This window comes from Phyllostomus hastatus, unplaced genomic scaffold (genome assembly GCF_019186645.2).
Source record: "Phyllostomus hastatus isolate PE091 unplaced genomic scaffold, TTU_PhHast_1.1 phas_scaffold_93, whole genome shotgun sequence".
Lineage (NCBI taxonomy): Eukaryota > Metazoa > Chordata > Mammalia > Chiroptera > Phyllostomidae > Phyllostomus > Phyllostomus hastatus.
Genome location: NW_025334042.1, coordinates 31,233,343 through 31,250,203, shown reverse-complemented (window position 1 = coordinate 31,250,203; position 16,861 = coordinate 31,233,343). Strand labels below are relative to the sequence as shown.

Below are 16,861 nucleotides of genomic sequence, written 5' to 3'. Positions count from 1 at the left end.
TATGTGCATTTAACATATGTAGGTACATATATGACAAAGCTGAGTAGGAGATTATTTTAGAAAAGAGTGCTCTCCCCAAGTAAGCGGGTCTGGGTCGGGAGGCGCGGCAGCTCGTACAAAGGAACCACAACAGGTGGGCAGAAGCCCAGGTCCCGCACCCTCAGGAAGCAGCGAGTCGAAGCAACGGGGAGCTGAGAGGTGAGGGAGTGAGTAGGGAAGGTGGAAGAGGGGGGTCGGGGTGGTGCCGGGGGGCAGCAGAGCTCCACTCACCATTGCCCACGAAGCTGCGGCCCTTCCGGGCCAGGGTCTGCTGCACCTGTTCCTGGATCCGCATGCTCTTCGCCGCCTGGCCGGTGCGGCCACTGCTCCCCGTCAGCTTCAGCTTGGCCTCGGAGGGCAGAGCCAGGCTGGAGCTGTCCAGCTGCCCCAGGATCTGCTGACCCAGGACCGTCCGGATGTAGCCGCATTCAGCGGGGGTGCTGAGGGCTGCCATGGGACCTAAGGAAGCGACCGAGCCGCCCGCCCGCCACGAGACCTGCCGGTGAAGCTGCAGCGGAGCTCCGGGCACTGGTGCGAGCCCCGCCTCACCGCCTCGGCCCGCCTCCAGCCCCGCCCCCAGCGCCGGTGGGAGGCCGGTCCAGAGGGGAGCATGACCGAGGGGCCAGTAGAGTCCAGCCTCCCCGGGGGAGGGGGCGCGGCTCCCACCAGGCAGGCGCACTCCGCGCGGGAGCGGGGGCGGAGCCGGCCGCGGGAGCCGGCACCTGGCGAGTTGGGCCCGCCCCCGGGGATGTAGGGGTGGGCGCGGGCGCTCAAGGCTAGAGCGCACTCTGGGATCACCTAGGACACTGCGTGCCAGATCCGCGCCCAAGTTTGGCTGCCTCGCTCGGCCTCCGCCCAGCCTCCGCCCAGCCTTCGAAGGATGTGGTTTCCGCTGGATGGCGTAGGGGACGCCTTCCGGGCAGGTGTGCCCTGAGGAGTCATGTGTCGTACTGGGCTGAGATTTGTTTGCCTCTGGGAACCCCTAGTGAGTAAGCACATCTGGTTAGTCAGTTTGTGTCAGACTGTTTGAAACATTTCGTAGTTTTCCTGTACCTGAGGGTGAGAAAGAACTATTTAGTAAGACAGAAAAAAAAGTAGAAGGAAAATGTGCCAAGATGACATATGTGAAATAAAATATTTTTTATAATACGGTAGTTTTTTTTTTTCTTAGTACAACTTCAAGGACTATGTACTTTTTGCACAGATGCAGTGTCAAAAACATATGTTCTTCCTCATTCAGATCTGTTTCCTCTTACGAACACACGTTGTACCCAGTACACTCTCTGCTCACTGACTCCTCTCTTATGAACACACCCACACAGAGAAACTACAGTAAGAGGCGCCAGGGAAGAGCACACTTTTAATAGGTGATACGTTTTAATAGCCCTTCTAATGTTGATTAAGTCCTCTTTATGACAGGCTCTGTAGGAGGCCCATGGAAGGGGCCTCTGACTTCTGCATTTTCCACAACTTATATTTATCATGCTATTAATTATGTTTCACACGTAATTGACTACTGAGAAGTTGAGAACTAAGCTCAAGGGTCCTTGACCTTACTTACATTTTATAACCTAAGCCACTCGTCCTGATTTTCCTCTTTGGATTTGGGAAGCAGGAAAAAAGTATGTATCCCTGGTATTAAGATAATTTTCCTTTGACTACTTGGGCTTTATGTTCACTTTCCCTCAAATCACTCAGGAACTGTAAAACTCCACTTACTCAGGTCAGGAATGGCTGGGGAACATAGCTTTCCCCTTCTTCCCCCATTTTCCTAGTCATGACCTTTAATCTTTACAGATACCCTTAATGCACAGGTACCTGAGTTTCCAGGGAGCAAAGGAAAATCAAGGGGCTCCAATGCTGAGCAAGGAAATGGTGATGGTTCTGCTACCCTTTCTCAGCCAGCCACATGGCTAAGTCCTTGTGAAATGTAGTGGTTCAGTGAAGTTATGTGGATCTCGGGTCTTGAGAAACGAATTCCTCCCATCCCAGCAGGACCAGTCTGGAGGTATAATCTACCACCAGTGGTCATAAGTGACCAGGTCATTTATGTGCCCGAATGAAAACATCCAATCTTGATGCTAAGATTCTGTTGAAAAGAGAGGGGTGAACAGAAGGGGAAGTGATGATAGAAACTCTGTTCCTATCCTCTTCTTCTCCCTCTCCTTAATCATGGCATTTTAGGGCAGCTCTGAGGGTACTGCTTTGAGAGGTGGTTTCAATACCTGCCATTATAGGGCCAGCTAGGATATCCTGTGTGTGTGTGTGTGTGTGTGTGTGTGTGTGTGTGTGTATGCCCGGAGAGCCATAACTTACAAAGTCTGCTCTGCCTCCATCTACATCCCTCAAGAGGGGAGTAGAGAGGCATTTTTTTTTTCATCTATTTATTTGATTGAGCTAAACCTCATTTACTTTTTTCTCTCAAATTGATTTTTTTCTTTTTAAGTATAATATTGTGATGGACTATCTTATTTTGTAGGTACCAATATTGAACACGTAGAAATCTTGACTTTGGGTAGTTGGGTGATTTGACAGGAAGAAAATGGCCAAAAACAAACTTTGTGAGTGAGGCAGATATGGGTTAAATCTTAGCTTGCCTTTTATAGGTAGTGTGGCTTTAAGCAAGTTTCTTTACATTTTCAAAATGGGAGCAATAAAAATACCTGCCATGAAGTGCTGCTATAAGGATTAAATAGTAAGTAGTTATAAGAAATCCTAGCCCCGGCTGGCATAGCTCAGTGGATTGAGCGTGGGCTGTGAACCAAAGTATCGCAGGTTCGATTCCCAGTCAGGGTACATGCCTGGGTTGCAGGCCATGACCCCTAGTAACCACACATTGATGTTTCTCTCTCTCTCTCTCTATCTCCCTCCCTTCCCTCTCTAAAAATAAATAAATAAAATCTAAAAAAAAGAAATCCTGAATAAATAATTGCTCAATGATCTTTAAGAAACATTTGCCTCCACCCCAGAGACCCACTATTGGGTTTTCTCACCTTCTTCAGGTCTCTGCTCATGTCAACTTATTTGAATGAGATACTTATATGCACAAACACATGGCACTTATTTTCATTATACATGCTTTATGCTTTGCTTAATAGTTTTCTTACTGCAGCATAAGCTCCATGAAGGGGATTTTGTTCACTGTTCTTCTCCAGGTCCTAGAACAGTGCACACAGTAGACAATAGGTATATGTTGAATGAATGAATGATGCATAGGAGCTCTTAGTGTATATCATGATATATAATGAGTGCTCAGCAACTGTTAGTAATGATTATTTAGGTTTTCATACTCTTTTGGTAACTTATTTTTAAAATATTTTATTTATTTTTAGAGAGGGAGGAAGAGAGAAAAACATCAGGTACCTAGTCCTCAATCCAGGCATGTGCCCTGGGTGGGAATTGAACCAGGACCTTTCAGTTTGTGGCATGATGCCCAACCCTCTGAGCCACACCAGTCAGGGCTGGTAACTTATTTTTTAAAAAAGTCAGATAGATATTATGTATTCTAGGTGTTCACATAAGTAGCTACGTAATACTCCTTATAAATAAAAAACAACACTGATACTTTTTCAATACTTTCAGAATTCAATGATTCAGAAAAACAATCCTTTTGAAAATAAGATAAACATACAAACTCATTAAAAGGCTCTCTTTGGAGATGAGAATCCTGTTCTAGGAGCAACAGTTAATTACAGGGTGAGGAAGTATGCAGACTCTGGCATGGCGCCCCCAAATGTCGTCTAGATGTGCTTCTATTCCAACAAAGTGCAGGCCCTGCCTTGTTTCCTGGGACAGCTGCCTAGCCCACTTCCTCAACTGTGAGCGAGTCCTGGGATAGCTGTGAGAGGCAGCTTCTAGCCAACTAACTGAAGCATGGAAATGAAATGCTATGAATACTTTTGTGGTAGTTGGCTAAGCTACAATCTGCTACTTCTTAATATGAAGGCCCAGTTTTGAAAACTTTTATTTCTTTTGTTTTATCTTTACCAACAGTATTTGATAAAAGAAAAGGGTAGAACCACAGGAATGTAGAAGTAAAATGTAAATAACAGATAACTGAATTATGAGGCTACAGTTATCTTCTGCTGGAAACTTACAATAATGATGGGGAAATTCTTGAGTTTTATACTTGCATTTTAATTTGATTTACACACTGTAGCTTTAAAGCAGTAGTCTTTAACTGTTTTCAAATGCAGAGCTAAAACTTCCTCAGAGTAATTTTATTTCCTTTAACCATATATAAATTTCAATATGGGAAATTTCAATACATGAAAAATTCTGGAAGTTACTAAAAGACTACAGTATACATTTTCGAGCAGAAATAATATTTTAATGGATAACATAAAGAACATGAATGTCATCAAAACTCTTTAATTCATATTTAAAAAATACTCATACATTTTCATAATTGTCTGCTCTCATAAAATATTATCCTGTTACTATTTGTAGGCTATTATTACCTATTGCTTTTAAAAAGTATTTTCTAATTTAGTGTAAGAGACCTGGCAGCTAGAAAATTTAAAATAAACCTCAGGTTTTTTATTTCCTTTTTTAGCACATGGATGTGTTGCCAAGGCAATGGGTAGCAGTTTTATCATTAGCCACACATAATGAAAGTGGCTCAGGACTGGAAAAGGAAGCTCTGAACACCACTCCCCAATGGGGACTTTACTTAAAAAAAAATTCTATGTATTTATTTTTCAGAGAGTGGGAGTGAAACATTGATGTATGACAGAAACGTTGATTGGTTGCCTCTCATGTGGCCCCACCTGGAGTTGGCGTGTGTCCTGACCTGGAATTGAACTGGTGACTTTTTGGTTTGTTGGATGACACCCAACCCTCTGAGCCACACCAGCCAGGGCTCCAATGGGGACTTTCAAAAGTAATGAGGATTAAGGTGTTTCTCTTTAATGCAGATGTTCATTTTGTCTGCTATTTTGGATATGTTGTGAGTGTGTAGGTCTGAAAATGATTCTTTTTGAAAGACCTCAAATATGGTGTGGGAGGTGGAAACCAGGTGGGCAACCACTAGGGCTGGCAGTGAGCAATTTGTTCGTAGTCACTGAAGCTTTCAAAACAGTTCCTTTAATCATGACTCATGGCATGTAGGAGCTCAGGAGATCAGTGGAAATGATCCACCTTCTGGGTGGATGACCACAGCTGCTGCATTAATGGTTGTCAGATCTCTCAACTGATGGCCAGGGAGGCTGAAGGGAGGGGACAACTTGGTCAACTACATACTCTTGTCATCATTAGAGACCATGGTCCTCTCTTCGTTGTCTCTGCCATGAATCTAGCAATGAGATAACTAGCAGATGCTTAATAAATAATGAGTGTAACCTCTCACTTATAGGCATTTTGATTAATTAGTTTGCCTGTGTGTGGGTCCAGGTGCAGCTGAATGAAAGGATCCCAAAGGAGGTGGCCTGGCCTGAAACAAAACATCAAAGTGACTGGAGTGCCCAGGGGAGCACATGGTTAGTGATTTTTAACCTTATGAAAGTAGCATAGTAATTCAGAAGAGCTGATTTTTTTAAATAAATTTGTAGAGGATCTAGCACCTCAGTGTCATGTATTTAAATTACTAAAGTTATTGCACTACATACTTTATTTGGAAGTTATTTGAATATAAAATATTGATATATACGTGCATATTTCTTCATAAATAATCTGCATTTAAAAATTTGTCTCCTTTTTTTCATACACAGTATTTCCTTGAAATTCTCCAAACAGAAGTATTACATCTCACGTAGAAAAATAATACTAATAATCTGACCTTGATTTTAAAAGCTGCACCAACCCATCTTGTTTCCTTCAAAAACATCATCAGAATAGTAGGTGATACAAGTGTGTGCTTGAAGGCAGAGCTGAGTTTGGTTTGTTTCTTTACTGTGTGACCTTGAGCAAGTTATTTAAATTCACAGAGCCTCAAGTTCTTTATTTATAATGAGGTGTCATTAATAGTATTGGCTGCACAGGATTGTTAAGAAGATTCATTTAGATAGTAAATATAAAGCACATAGATTTCTAGTCCATACTTAGTATTTCAGTTATCTATAATTGCAAAATATCCATCCCAACATTTAAGAGTTTAAAACAAGAATGATTTCCATCTCATGATTTTGTGGTTGAGTCCACAATACTTCTGTGGTTCTAGCCTGAGTGCACTCGTGTGGCTGAGGTTAGCTGGAGGCTTGGCTGGGATTGGATGTTCTGAGAGAGCCGTTCTCACCAGTCTGGGGCCTCGCCTGGTACAGCTGCAAGAGCTGGGATGGTTGACCCTATCTGCCCAGGTGGCCTGTCATTCTCCAGTGGGCTAGTTCGGACTTCTTTGCAGGGTGGCCTTCAGCAGCATTCTAAGAGAGCAAGAGCAGAAGCAATTGGCCTTTTTAGGCCTAGGCTCCAGCGCTTGCTTAATGTCATTTCCACATATATTCTATTGACTAAGTCAAGTCACAAGCTTAGCCCAGATTCAAGGGCTGGAGAAAGAGAGGCCACTTCTTAAAGGAAAGACTGCAAAGTTTTTTTCAAGGGGTATGCATGCAGGGACAGGAGGAAATACTGTGGCCATCTTGGCAAACCGTCTAACACCTTTACCGCTCAGTAAACGGCAGTTGCTACTATTATCATCATAGTCATTACTATTATTATTTAAAATTGACATATCTCTCAGAGGTTGGCAGGATTGTTGTTATTAACTTCTGATGGCTGGAGGAACAAAGTCAAAGGAAAGCAATCTTGATCTACCCAAGATGCGGATACAAATAGCTTTCTGCCTGTTTTATCAGTGGAGTGTAAACTCTATTCTGAGGAACCTTGGGTGTCTTTAGAAATCAAGTGCGGTTAATCCAGACAGGTTTCAGTGGATATGAAGGAGTCACTGTCAGTTTTCTATTGTTTTAAAAGTGAACGCAGCCCTGGATGGTGTGGCTCAGTGGATTGAGTGCCACCCTGCAAACCGAAAGATCACTGGTTCGATTTCCAGTTAGGGCACTTGCCTGGGTTGCAGGCCAGGTCCCCAGGGGTTTGTGAGAGGCAACCAATAGATAGATGTATCTCTTATACATTGATGTTTCTCTACCTTTCTTTCTCTCTCCCTCCCTTCTCTCTAAAATTAAATAAATAAAATCTTTATAAAAAAGTGAGTGCAGTTCTAGTTTGTTCACTATCTCAGTGAGATTACTGATGCTTGACCAATCATCATCTTGGATTTTATTCAGAGTATACTCATTAATAATTTTTTAAAGATTTTATTCATTTATTTTTAGAGAGGGGAAGGGAGGGAGGAAAAGGGTGAGAGAAACATCAGTGTGTGGTTGCTTCTCACATGCCCCATACGGGGGACCTGGCCCGCAACCCAGGCATGTGCCCCGACTGGGGATTGAACTAGAGGCCCTTTAGTTCACAGGTTGGCACTCAATCCACTGAGCCATACCAGCCAGGACTGGTCATTAATAATTCAAAATTAATAAAAGTGCAAAAGTGATCAATGGTATAATATAATTTTATTGTGGCATTCCTACTTATAATGATAAGGGAAAAAATACATGTTACCTTTCTAGTAGTAAGAAGGAAAGTGTACTGTTTATTTGGAATACAGTTACTATAGTCCAAAAGAACAGCAACTGCCAAGAGTGATGAGAATGAGAAAGGATAGACAATTATCACTTCAATCCCATTATTTTATGTTGTTATTCCATTATTGTCTCAGTTTGTTCAGGCTGCTATACAAACTGCTATAAAGTAGATGGCTAAATAACAACTAAATAACAACATTTTCTCTTATGTTCTGGAGGTTGAGGAGTCCAAGATCAAGACGCTAGCAGATTCAGTATCTGGTGAGGACCCACTTCCTTGATCACAGAAGCCATCTTTTTGCTGTGTTTTCACATGACAGAAGGGAAGGGATCTTTCAGGGGTCCCTTCTATAAAGCACTACTCCCATTCATGAGGGCTATGCCCCCTTCCCTATGTCCCCCCAACCTCACCCCTGACCTAAGTGCCTCCCAAAGGCCCCACCTACTAACACCATCACAGTGGACATTGGGTTTCAACAGATGAATTCTGGGGACACAAACATTCAGACCATAGCAACTATGTTTTGTTCTCTTTTATTAGATCTGCAGCATAAACCTCAATTTAAAAATTGTCCAGGTGAGGTTGGGTGTGTGGGGGATAGCATTCTTTTTTATTCCTTGATGAAATATACCTGTGTATTACTTCTTTCCTCTTCCTGGAAGATGCCTTCCTGAATTTTCAAGGGACTGACTTTTTCCTGTCATTTAGATTTGTTTAAGTATCTTCTCCTCAGAAAGAATTTTCCCTGCCCAACTAGTCTTAAGTAGCTACCCTGTCACTCTCCACAAAGCACTCACTATGGCCTGATAGTTTTCTTATATAGAGAGGTAGGTATGTTCATATGTATTATTTCCCTACTATGATGTGCAACCCATTCAAGCAGAAACGTTTTCTTGTTCACAAGTTCATTTGTAGTTCTTAGAACCCATACATATAGTAAGCTCACAGGACTTTTAAATAAATGCCTAATAGAAATTCACTTTAATTTTATTCTCTTTTTTAAAATAGGGTTTCAATGTAGAGACAAATCTTTTAGTATTGGTATTTTTTACATGGTTTATAATGGAAGATGGGATTCCAAGGCTTATTTGTTTTATTTCATTATTACTTTTAAACTTAATGGCCTGAGCAACAATGTGTTAAATGAATGGAAAGCTAAGCAATTGCCTGTTTTCCCAATTTGTTGTAGGTCCTGGAACCTGAAACCCAGGGCTTACTGATGATTTCTGGCAAATCTCCCAGAGCCACCCCCTAAATCCTCTAAAGCGAAAACACCTTTGGAGAATTCATGGATATTTGGAGAATTCATGGATAATTTGTGGTCTCAGGGATGGTTCTAGACAGGACACATAATTCTGCATCCCTGAGCCCACTTGTATTATCGTTACAGCCCAAGTTTTCTCAGACTCTTCAATGTGATTATTGCATTGAACTAAATAAGTTCAAACTAGAGCCTGTTCAGGCCTGCTCTTTTTAAGCTTAAAATCTTATTTCTCAGATAGCAGGAAGCCTTTTGAAGAAATGTTCTAGCCATAGAACCAAAGTCAAATAGGAATCCTAGTGATTTCTCTTTGAAAAGAAGAAAAGGTAAGGAAAAAATTCTTCTAAAGTTGGGACTGTGGCAACAGCTTCTAAAAAAATGTTCAGAATGATTTGCTGTGTATTTTGACTGATCCTGCTCACATTTCAGTGTTCTAGATTTCAGCAGGGGTATCAAGCTTTGGGGCCATGAATAACATGGCATATTGACTCAATAAATCAAACTTCAAAGATGTTATCAGGAAAGTATTTAAGTGAGGAAATGACCCTGGCAACAGCCTGTTGCATAAGGGAGCGAGACAGTATTAATAACCCTGGTTTTCTCAGATCTTCCCCCGTCAGCCTCACCCCAGCCAGCTGACTTCTCCCAGTGTGGAACTCGCCTGCACACATGCTCCAAGTGGCCAGGCTAAAATTCCCATCAGCCTCTAAATGACTAGTGCGCATTTCCTCTTACTTTCAGTGGCTGTCTCATTTATTTCTACCCATCTCTTAAGATTTATTTCATGTTTCCTTTTCTTGGTGAGGCTGATTTCAACTGTCTTCATGGTTTTCTCCTTGCCCCATCCCCAGTCCTTTCAGAATCATTTGTTTTCGCTCTGGAGAATTAAATGAGATGACATTTGTTAGGAGCTTAGCTCATGTACTGAATAAAGATGCCCATTTTATGATTGAATGCATATATAAGATACTTAAAATAAAAATGAGGGGATACAAAATGAATAGTCATGCATGATTTTTAAAGAAATATAGGATAACGGTTAAAAGCTTAGCCTCTGGAATTAGATAAACCTGAATTATTTTCCCTATTGTCCCACTTATAAGTTATTTAGACTTGGTCAGGTTGGACTTTCCTAAGCCTTAGTTTTGCCTTAAAGATAGGGGTAATAAAGACTACCACATTTAATAGGGTTGACATCACAGGTAAAATAACAGATATGAACATTTTTCATAAGCCAGAAAGCTATGTGAATGTTAAATGCCTTCTTGCATATTTTAGAATTTTTACGTATGTGTCGTCAAAGTAACAAATTGTTTTAAAGCCAGTAATTTGCAAGACAGTAGCTAGGAGCTTGGTATGCAAAAGAATAAGGCGCCTTCCTGTCCTGGAGGCTTTTCCATTGTACGTTGTAGATAAAGAGATAAAAGAAAACTATGTAAAAGTTAAATAAGGAGAGCAAGTCAAAAATTACTCAAAGCACAGTAAAGGAGGTGGTATGGGGTGATGTGTCAAATCAATGGGGAAGAGCAACAGCATTCCTGAAATCCTAGGAATAATGGATTGCTGTTCTGTTGGTGCCTTCAGGGAGGATATCTGTAGAGACTGGGCCTGGGTATTAATTGAGCTGAATCTCCAGCGTGTGCAGGATGCGATTAGGTGGAAAGTGGATAGAGGGTAAAAAAGGTGGCGGCAGAAGGGTGAGGGTAGAACAGTGTCATAGTTGGAAGGCTGATAAGAAACTAGTTTGACTAAAGTAATTCTGGCTCCTATTCCCAGACCCAGCTGGACGTTAGAATCAAAGGAGAAACTTTAAAAATCATACAGATTCCTGGGCTCCATTGCAGACCAATTAAATCAGGATTTCAGGGGTGGTGTCTGGAATCTGTAGCTTGAAAATTCTTTCAGTGTCATTCTGATGAGCAGTCTGGTTTGGGAACCTCAGGTAAAAAGGGCTAATGGGCCATAATGCAAGAAATTTAGTTTGAGGTCCAAACTCCAAGGCCTTGAATGTTAAGAGTAGGTTTTGTGCTTCATATAAAAGTATGCCTCAAATTTTAATGATGTATGGGTAATTTTTAAAGGGAAAAATGTCTCTCTGGGGACCCTATGAGAAAACTGCAATTGTCAGTGGAAAATCATAGAAAGTTCTGGAGGAGTGACAATGCTTTGAGGTATGAACCTAAGATACTCATCTACTTACTTCTAGTCTCTGGAATGGCCTGGAAGGGAAAAGAAAGTGGAAATGGGCTGATAAACAAAGATCCCACAGAGGTGGTGCAGGGGTTATGGGGGTCACAGAGAGAATTTGGAGCTCTAGAGAATGCACTTTCTCAGCCAGAAGAAGAAGTAGTAGCAGAAGCATTGGGTATACAGCAGGGATGCTTAGCACTGTTCAAAGACCCCTAAGCAATCTGGCTGTTTAGGAGGTTAAGACTGCTTCTTTCCTTTTCTCTGTCTCCTTTGGCACTTAACACAAGCCACTCATGGGATATTTTTTCCCACTGATTTGCTTGGGAATCTCAAATTTCTAGTTCAGCCTGTAGACAGCTATTCCTGTATAACTTTTCTCTGGTCAGCTTCTAAGTTTAAAGCAGTGGCTTTTAAAGCATAATGTACAGGCCACTTGGGTTCTCTGAGATCCTTTCAGAGTGTTGTGTGTAGTGAAACTATTTTCATAATAATACTACTGAAACTGTTCCTGCCTTTTCCATTATGCTGGCGTTTGCACGGATGGCTGGAAAACAGGGGTGGGTAAAACCACTGGTCCTGCAGTGACCCTGCCCTGTGGTAGGAGTCACTGCCACACCCCTGCGGCGAAAAGGATCTACTTTCTCTTAGGAACACCCCTGATGGAGCAGTAAAGATCACTAATTTTATTAAATCTTGATCTTTCAGTATGTGCCTTTTAAAAATGCTGTATGATGAATTTAGAAACACACATCAAGAATTTCTGCCGCAGACAGTGTGAGGGTTGTTTTGAGGGAAAGTATTTGTGCAATTGTTTGAGTTGTGAGTGAAACTAATCCTTTTTTTTATGAGATATCTTTTACTTGAAAGAAATGAGAAAATATTATTATGCAGACTTGGGTAATTGGCACGTACTATTTAAAAAATAAGTGAAGTAAGCCTGTCAACACAAGGACACCGACTGCAAATGTTTGTTGTAAATAACAGGGATCAAGGTTCTAAGTAAAAATTAGAATTTTGGAAAGCATGTATCTTCCCCCTTAAAGGCTGCCCATTCTTTTCTGATGAATTGATGGGGATATTAACAAATATGACTTTTTGTTGTTGTATAATAAGATGTGTGTCAACATTTGGAGGAGATACACAGACAGCTCAGTGAGCCAGCATTTCCAATGTTACCATTGTGCATGGGTGACAGCGCTATTTAAAGTGCTGAACAGACAAATAGATTTTAGTGTAATCAAGTAAAAAATTCATTCGTATAGTTCCAGAATTCACAATACAACTAACCTTCAAGATTCTATCACTTGTTAAGTTTTCATGTAGTATTCAAGAAAATGCTCATAAATCCCTGAAAAGGCTATTGAACTACTCTACCCTTTTAAAATTACATGTCTGTGTGAGGCTGGAGTTTCTTCCCATACTTCAATAGAACAACTTGCCTCAGCAGTTGAATGTGGCAGCAGGAGTGAGAATCCAGCTATCTTACATTATCTGTAAATACATAAAAATTTTACTCTTGTCACTAACGTTTTATTTTGGAAAATACAGTTATCTTTCTAAGCAATATGTTATTTATGTTAATATGTAATGGCTTCATTGCTTTAAAAAATTCTCAGTTTTAATTTCTAATACAGTGAATATTGATAGACTTGACCCACACAATTAATGATCTTTGGGGTCTTTAAAACTGTTTGAGAGTGTGAAGAGTTGTAGAGACCAAAAAAAAGTTTGAGAATTGAAGTTGCTCTACCTGTTCCTATAGTTAAAAAAAGTCTCATTAGAGGTTGATGACAAGAGAAAAGATGTGCTACAAAAAGTATCACAGCTGATCCTGGAAAAGTTAAATATAAAATTACCATATGATCCAGCAACTTCACTCCTAGGTATATGCTAAAAATGATTAAAATGGGTACCCAAATAAATACATGTGTATACATGTTCATGGCCATGATATTCAAATCAGCCAAAGGTGAAAATAAGCCAAATGTTCATCAATAGATAAACAGATAAATAAACCATGATATGTGCACATGATGGAATAGTATTCAGCCATGAAGTGGAATAAAGTACTAATAAATACTACAACATGGGTGGACCTTGAAATAAACCAGACACAAAGGCTCACATATTGTATGATTACATGTATGTACATGAAATGCCCAGAACTCATAGAGTAAATTCATAGAGACAGAAAGCAGATTGGTGGTTGCCAGTAGCTGAAGGGAAAGGGAATGGGGAGAAATTGCTTAGTGGGCACAGGGTTTCCTTCTGAGTTGATGGAAATGTTTTGAAAGTAGATAGAGGTGGTGCTTGTATAACCTTGTGAATGTGATTGATGCCACGAATCACCCACTTTAAAATAGTTAGTTTTATGTTAGGTAATTTTCGCCTTAATTTAAAAATATCAGAGCTGGGTGATCACTAGACACAGGAGTTGGCACTTGACATGGATTCAGAATTTCTTTTTCAGTTTTACTCAGGCAAAATGAATGGTGTCTGTTTTCTTTCTGTTGGCAGTGTTTTACGTGTCTGATGTCAGTATAATAATTATTTTGGCTATTATCAGATTTAACTATGCAATTTTTGCTTTGATAGTCTTCCCAGTTGTTGTGTCAAGAAGGTGGCAGAATTAGACAGTATGCTAAAATTAAATCAGTATTTCTTACATAAATGATTCGTTGGGTGAGTCTGTTTTTGGTTGTAAATCTCCTTTGAAATCTAAAAGCAAGAAAGAAACTTGAGATTGTTGACATTTTCTACAGAAGAGCTGAAATGCACTGTGTTGTTGGAAAAAAAAAACAAGATGACATTATAATCTTCAATTTATCAGCCAAAGGTGGAGCCACTCATTGTGTTCTTTTTCCGAGGTAGATTCCTTTGTCTTTTACTTAACAAAATTTTGGGAAATGTTCTAAATGTGTGTGCTTACCATAGAGGAGTTGGCTTACAGTTCTGGGGTTTGCCATTAACTTCTTTTCCATAGTAACCAGAAACAATATGACTCATCAAGAAGACTGCATGTTATGTCTTTATGTAGGGCCCTTTGTATTTAACCTGTAGTCTAATTTCCTTGAAGTCTGCACCCCAGACACATCATAAATCCATCAGCAGCAAAGGGGTTATATTTCTAATAAGACAAAGCAGCATCTAAAGGAGAGAGCAAAAACCTGAAAAAGCATTTGTATTAGGATTTCTGACTTTGAAATTAGGGTGTGGGGATGGAGGAGACAATATTTTGGCTTTAATTTCACTTGTAAAGCTATATTAATGGTACGATTGATGTAGGATTTTGTGAGAGAAAGTATATATTTATATGAAATATCTTATATAGGACAAGGCATGAAATTGGCTAGTAAATTAAATTATTTTAAGAAATATATTTTACCTCTAGCATTGCATAAATTTAGTAAGAGAGTTTGTTTTTATTATTTAAAAATGCTGGAACTAAAATTGTGCTGGTCATAAAAGGAAAGACCAAGCAGCAAAGGGAAGTGGAACTGGCTCAGCTTTCCTTCAGTTGAAAGATAGACTTTTAAGTAAAGCAATATACACCCCCCAATAGGAGGTCTGTCCAGAAAAAGTACAACCACTGTTAATATAAGGAGAATGGTTTGTGTGACACTGATATAACCTGGCAGCCAAGGACAGTGGATGGGAATGCACATTCATGAACAATGATGGCTTCACTGTACTAGTCAGTGGGAGCCATAGACACCATTGAGTGAGCATGTGTACTGTGTGGCTGTCGAATTAAAAATGACTGAGTGAGTAGAACAACAAATCTGCATAAAATTCTGTGTTAAGCTTGAACATTCCTGTGCAGAAACTATTTGGATGATTCAGAAGGCTGCTGCTATTGGCAACTGGTGATTGGCAGCTTCATCACGACAACACACCTACTCATGCATTATGTCTTGTACAGAGTTTTTTGGTGAAACATCAAATCACCCAGGTGATTCAGCCCCTCTACAGCCCATATTTGGCACCTTGTGACTTCTGGCTTTTCCCAAAACTAAAATCACCTTTGAAAGGGAAGAGATTTTAGACTGTTAAGATTCAGGAAAATATGACAGAGTAGCTGATAGTGATTGGGAGAATAATGTGAGGTCTCAAGGTTCCTACTTTGAAGGAGACTGAGGTGTCATTGTCCTATGTACAGTGTTTCTTGTATCTTGTTCAACAAATGTCTCTATTTTCCACAATATATGGCTGTATACTTTCTGGACAGACCTCATATATTTTTAAATATAAAATCTATAGTTATTGCTATAGGAAAATATATACTGTGTAATATTTAAAGAAGAGCAAAATAAAGAAGCTCTATGAAAGAAAGGAGATAAAAAAAGAAGGGTTGAGTGAAGGATAAGGTACATCCAAAAAGATTATTTTGAGTGGCATATGAGGATGTAAAAAATGTAAAATTATTCAGCTATATAGGATATCAGGTCAGCTCATATTTTCTAATATTATAAATTAGGAGAGGTGCAGGACAGAGTGAAACAGAAACTTCTGAACCTTGCTGACATTCAGACTCACTCTGAGAAACCTATAAAAACATAAATGTGTACGTCCCACGCTGGAGATTGTGATTCTCCAGTTCTTGGGTAGAATCCAATGATCTGCACTTTAAAAAATATCTCCAGATAAATTGTGGTACACAGCTACATTTGAGAACTGCAGACACAGGCATGAAATATAAGCCTTTGTGCAGTAGTATCTGCTCAGTCCCTTCACGTAATTCCCTTCTCTTTGCAGAGCAAGAGAAAGAAACGTGGTGGAATAACCCAATTTAAAATAGAAACAATCATTATCTTTTAAAAAATGTCGATGAGAAAATATTAAAATGGTATTTGTCTCATTTTTCTTCTCTGCTGACTTTAGAAGCAGCCAATGTCTCTTCTTCAAAGGTGGAGGCAAGCAGTGACATCAAGTGGTTGTTGTGGGTATGTTCCTTTTTATTTGGGACTTTGATATTTACGTGAATTAACTTAAACAGTGTACTGTTTTCCCCTCCCCATCAGTTAGAGGATATACTCTTTAGTTCCTGCATGCCCCATTCTCCAGAAATGCTTAAAAATGAAAAAAAACCACCAATAATATTTGACCCTGACATGGGATCCTTTGACTACTATCCAATACAAGCACCTTTGTTTAGTTGTTTTTGGAACCAGGTGGTTTCAGTGAAGTGAGAGAAAGCCTAAACTAACCTCTGCATGCAGAAACTATGATAATGTGGGTGAAATTGTCAGTGGTTTTAAACCAATATGACTCATAAACTAGAGAGCACTATGAATTTGACTCAAGTGAGAATACGTTGGGCTGATGCCAAGGAAATTCAGTGAGTTGATGATGAAGGTCAATGCTCCTTTCATAACCATCCATAGGGAGCTAAAACTTAGGTATCCACAAAGTAATAACACTAACCCCCCCCCCCCCCCCCCCCGGCCCCTCTGGATTTTATAGGAGAGAAATGAAGAGGTGACTCTCAGGATTTTTACCTTATAATAGCATTCATCAAAGATTTCCTTTCAACAGTACTCTCACAGTATGTTTACATTATGACTAAGTTTATAAAAATTTGAAATACATGGTTTAAAGAAAAACAATTGCTAAAGAGAGTAAGACACACCCAAATTACAAAGAAAAGAAAGAAGAAGAAGTTAGGTAATTCATTGGCACATGGACGTTTAGGCATTCGGAACTGTGGCACTTCAAAACACTGGCGGAGGAAGCACCCTTATTGTTTAAAAAAGTAGGAAAGAAAGAAAGGCAGACAGAGAAAATGGGATTCTC

At 40.0% G+C, this 16,861-nt stretch overlaps 1 protein-coding gene and 1 pseudogene across 2 annotated transcripts in view; both read right to left on the bottom strand.

The window, feature by feature from the left end:
- Positions 1–1,051, bottom strand: part of PKP2 (plakophilin 2) — an 85,395-nt gene extending 84,344 nt beyond the window's left edge. Inside the window, exon 1 of one of the 2 annotated variants that reach the window (XM_045829687.1) lies at positions 271–1,051. In XM_045829687.1, coding sequence (XP_045685643.1) covers positions 271–493 — 223 coding nt within the window. In that variant the 5' untranslated portion in view covers positions 494–1,051. The remainder of the gene's footprint in view (positions 1–270) is intronic. The other variant, XM_045829686.1, reaches the window with a different exon arrangement.
- The window catches only part of LOC123812649, a 41,351-nt pseudogene continuing 24,988 nt past the window's right edge, over positions 499–16,861 (bottom strand).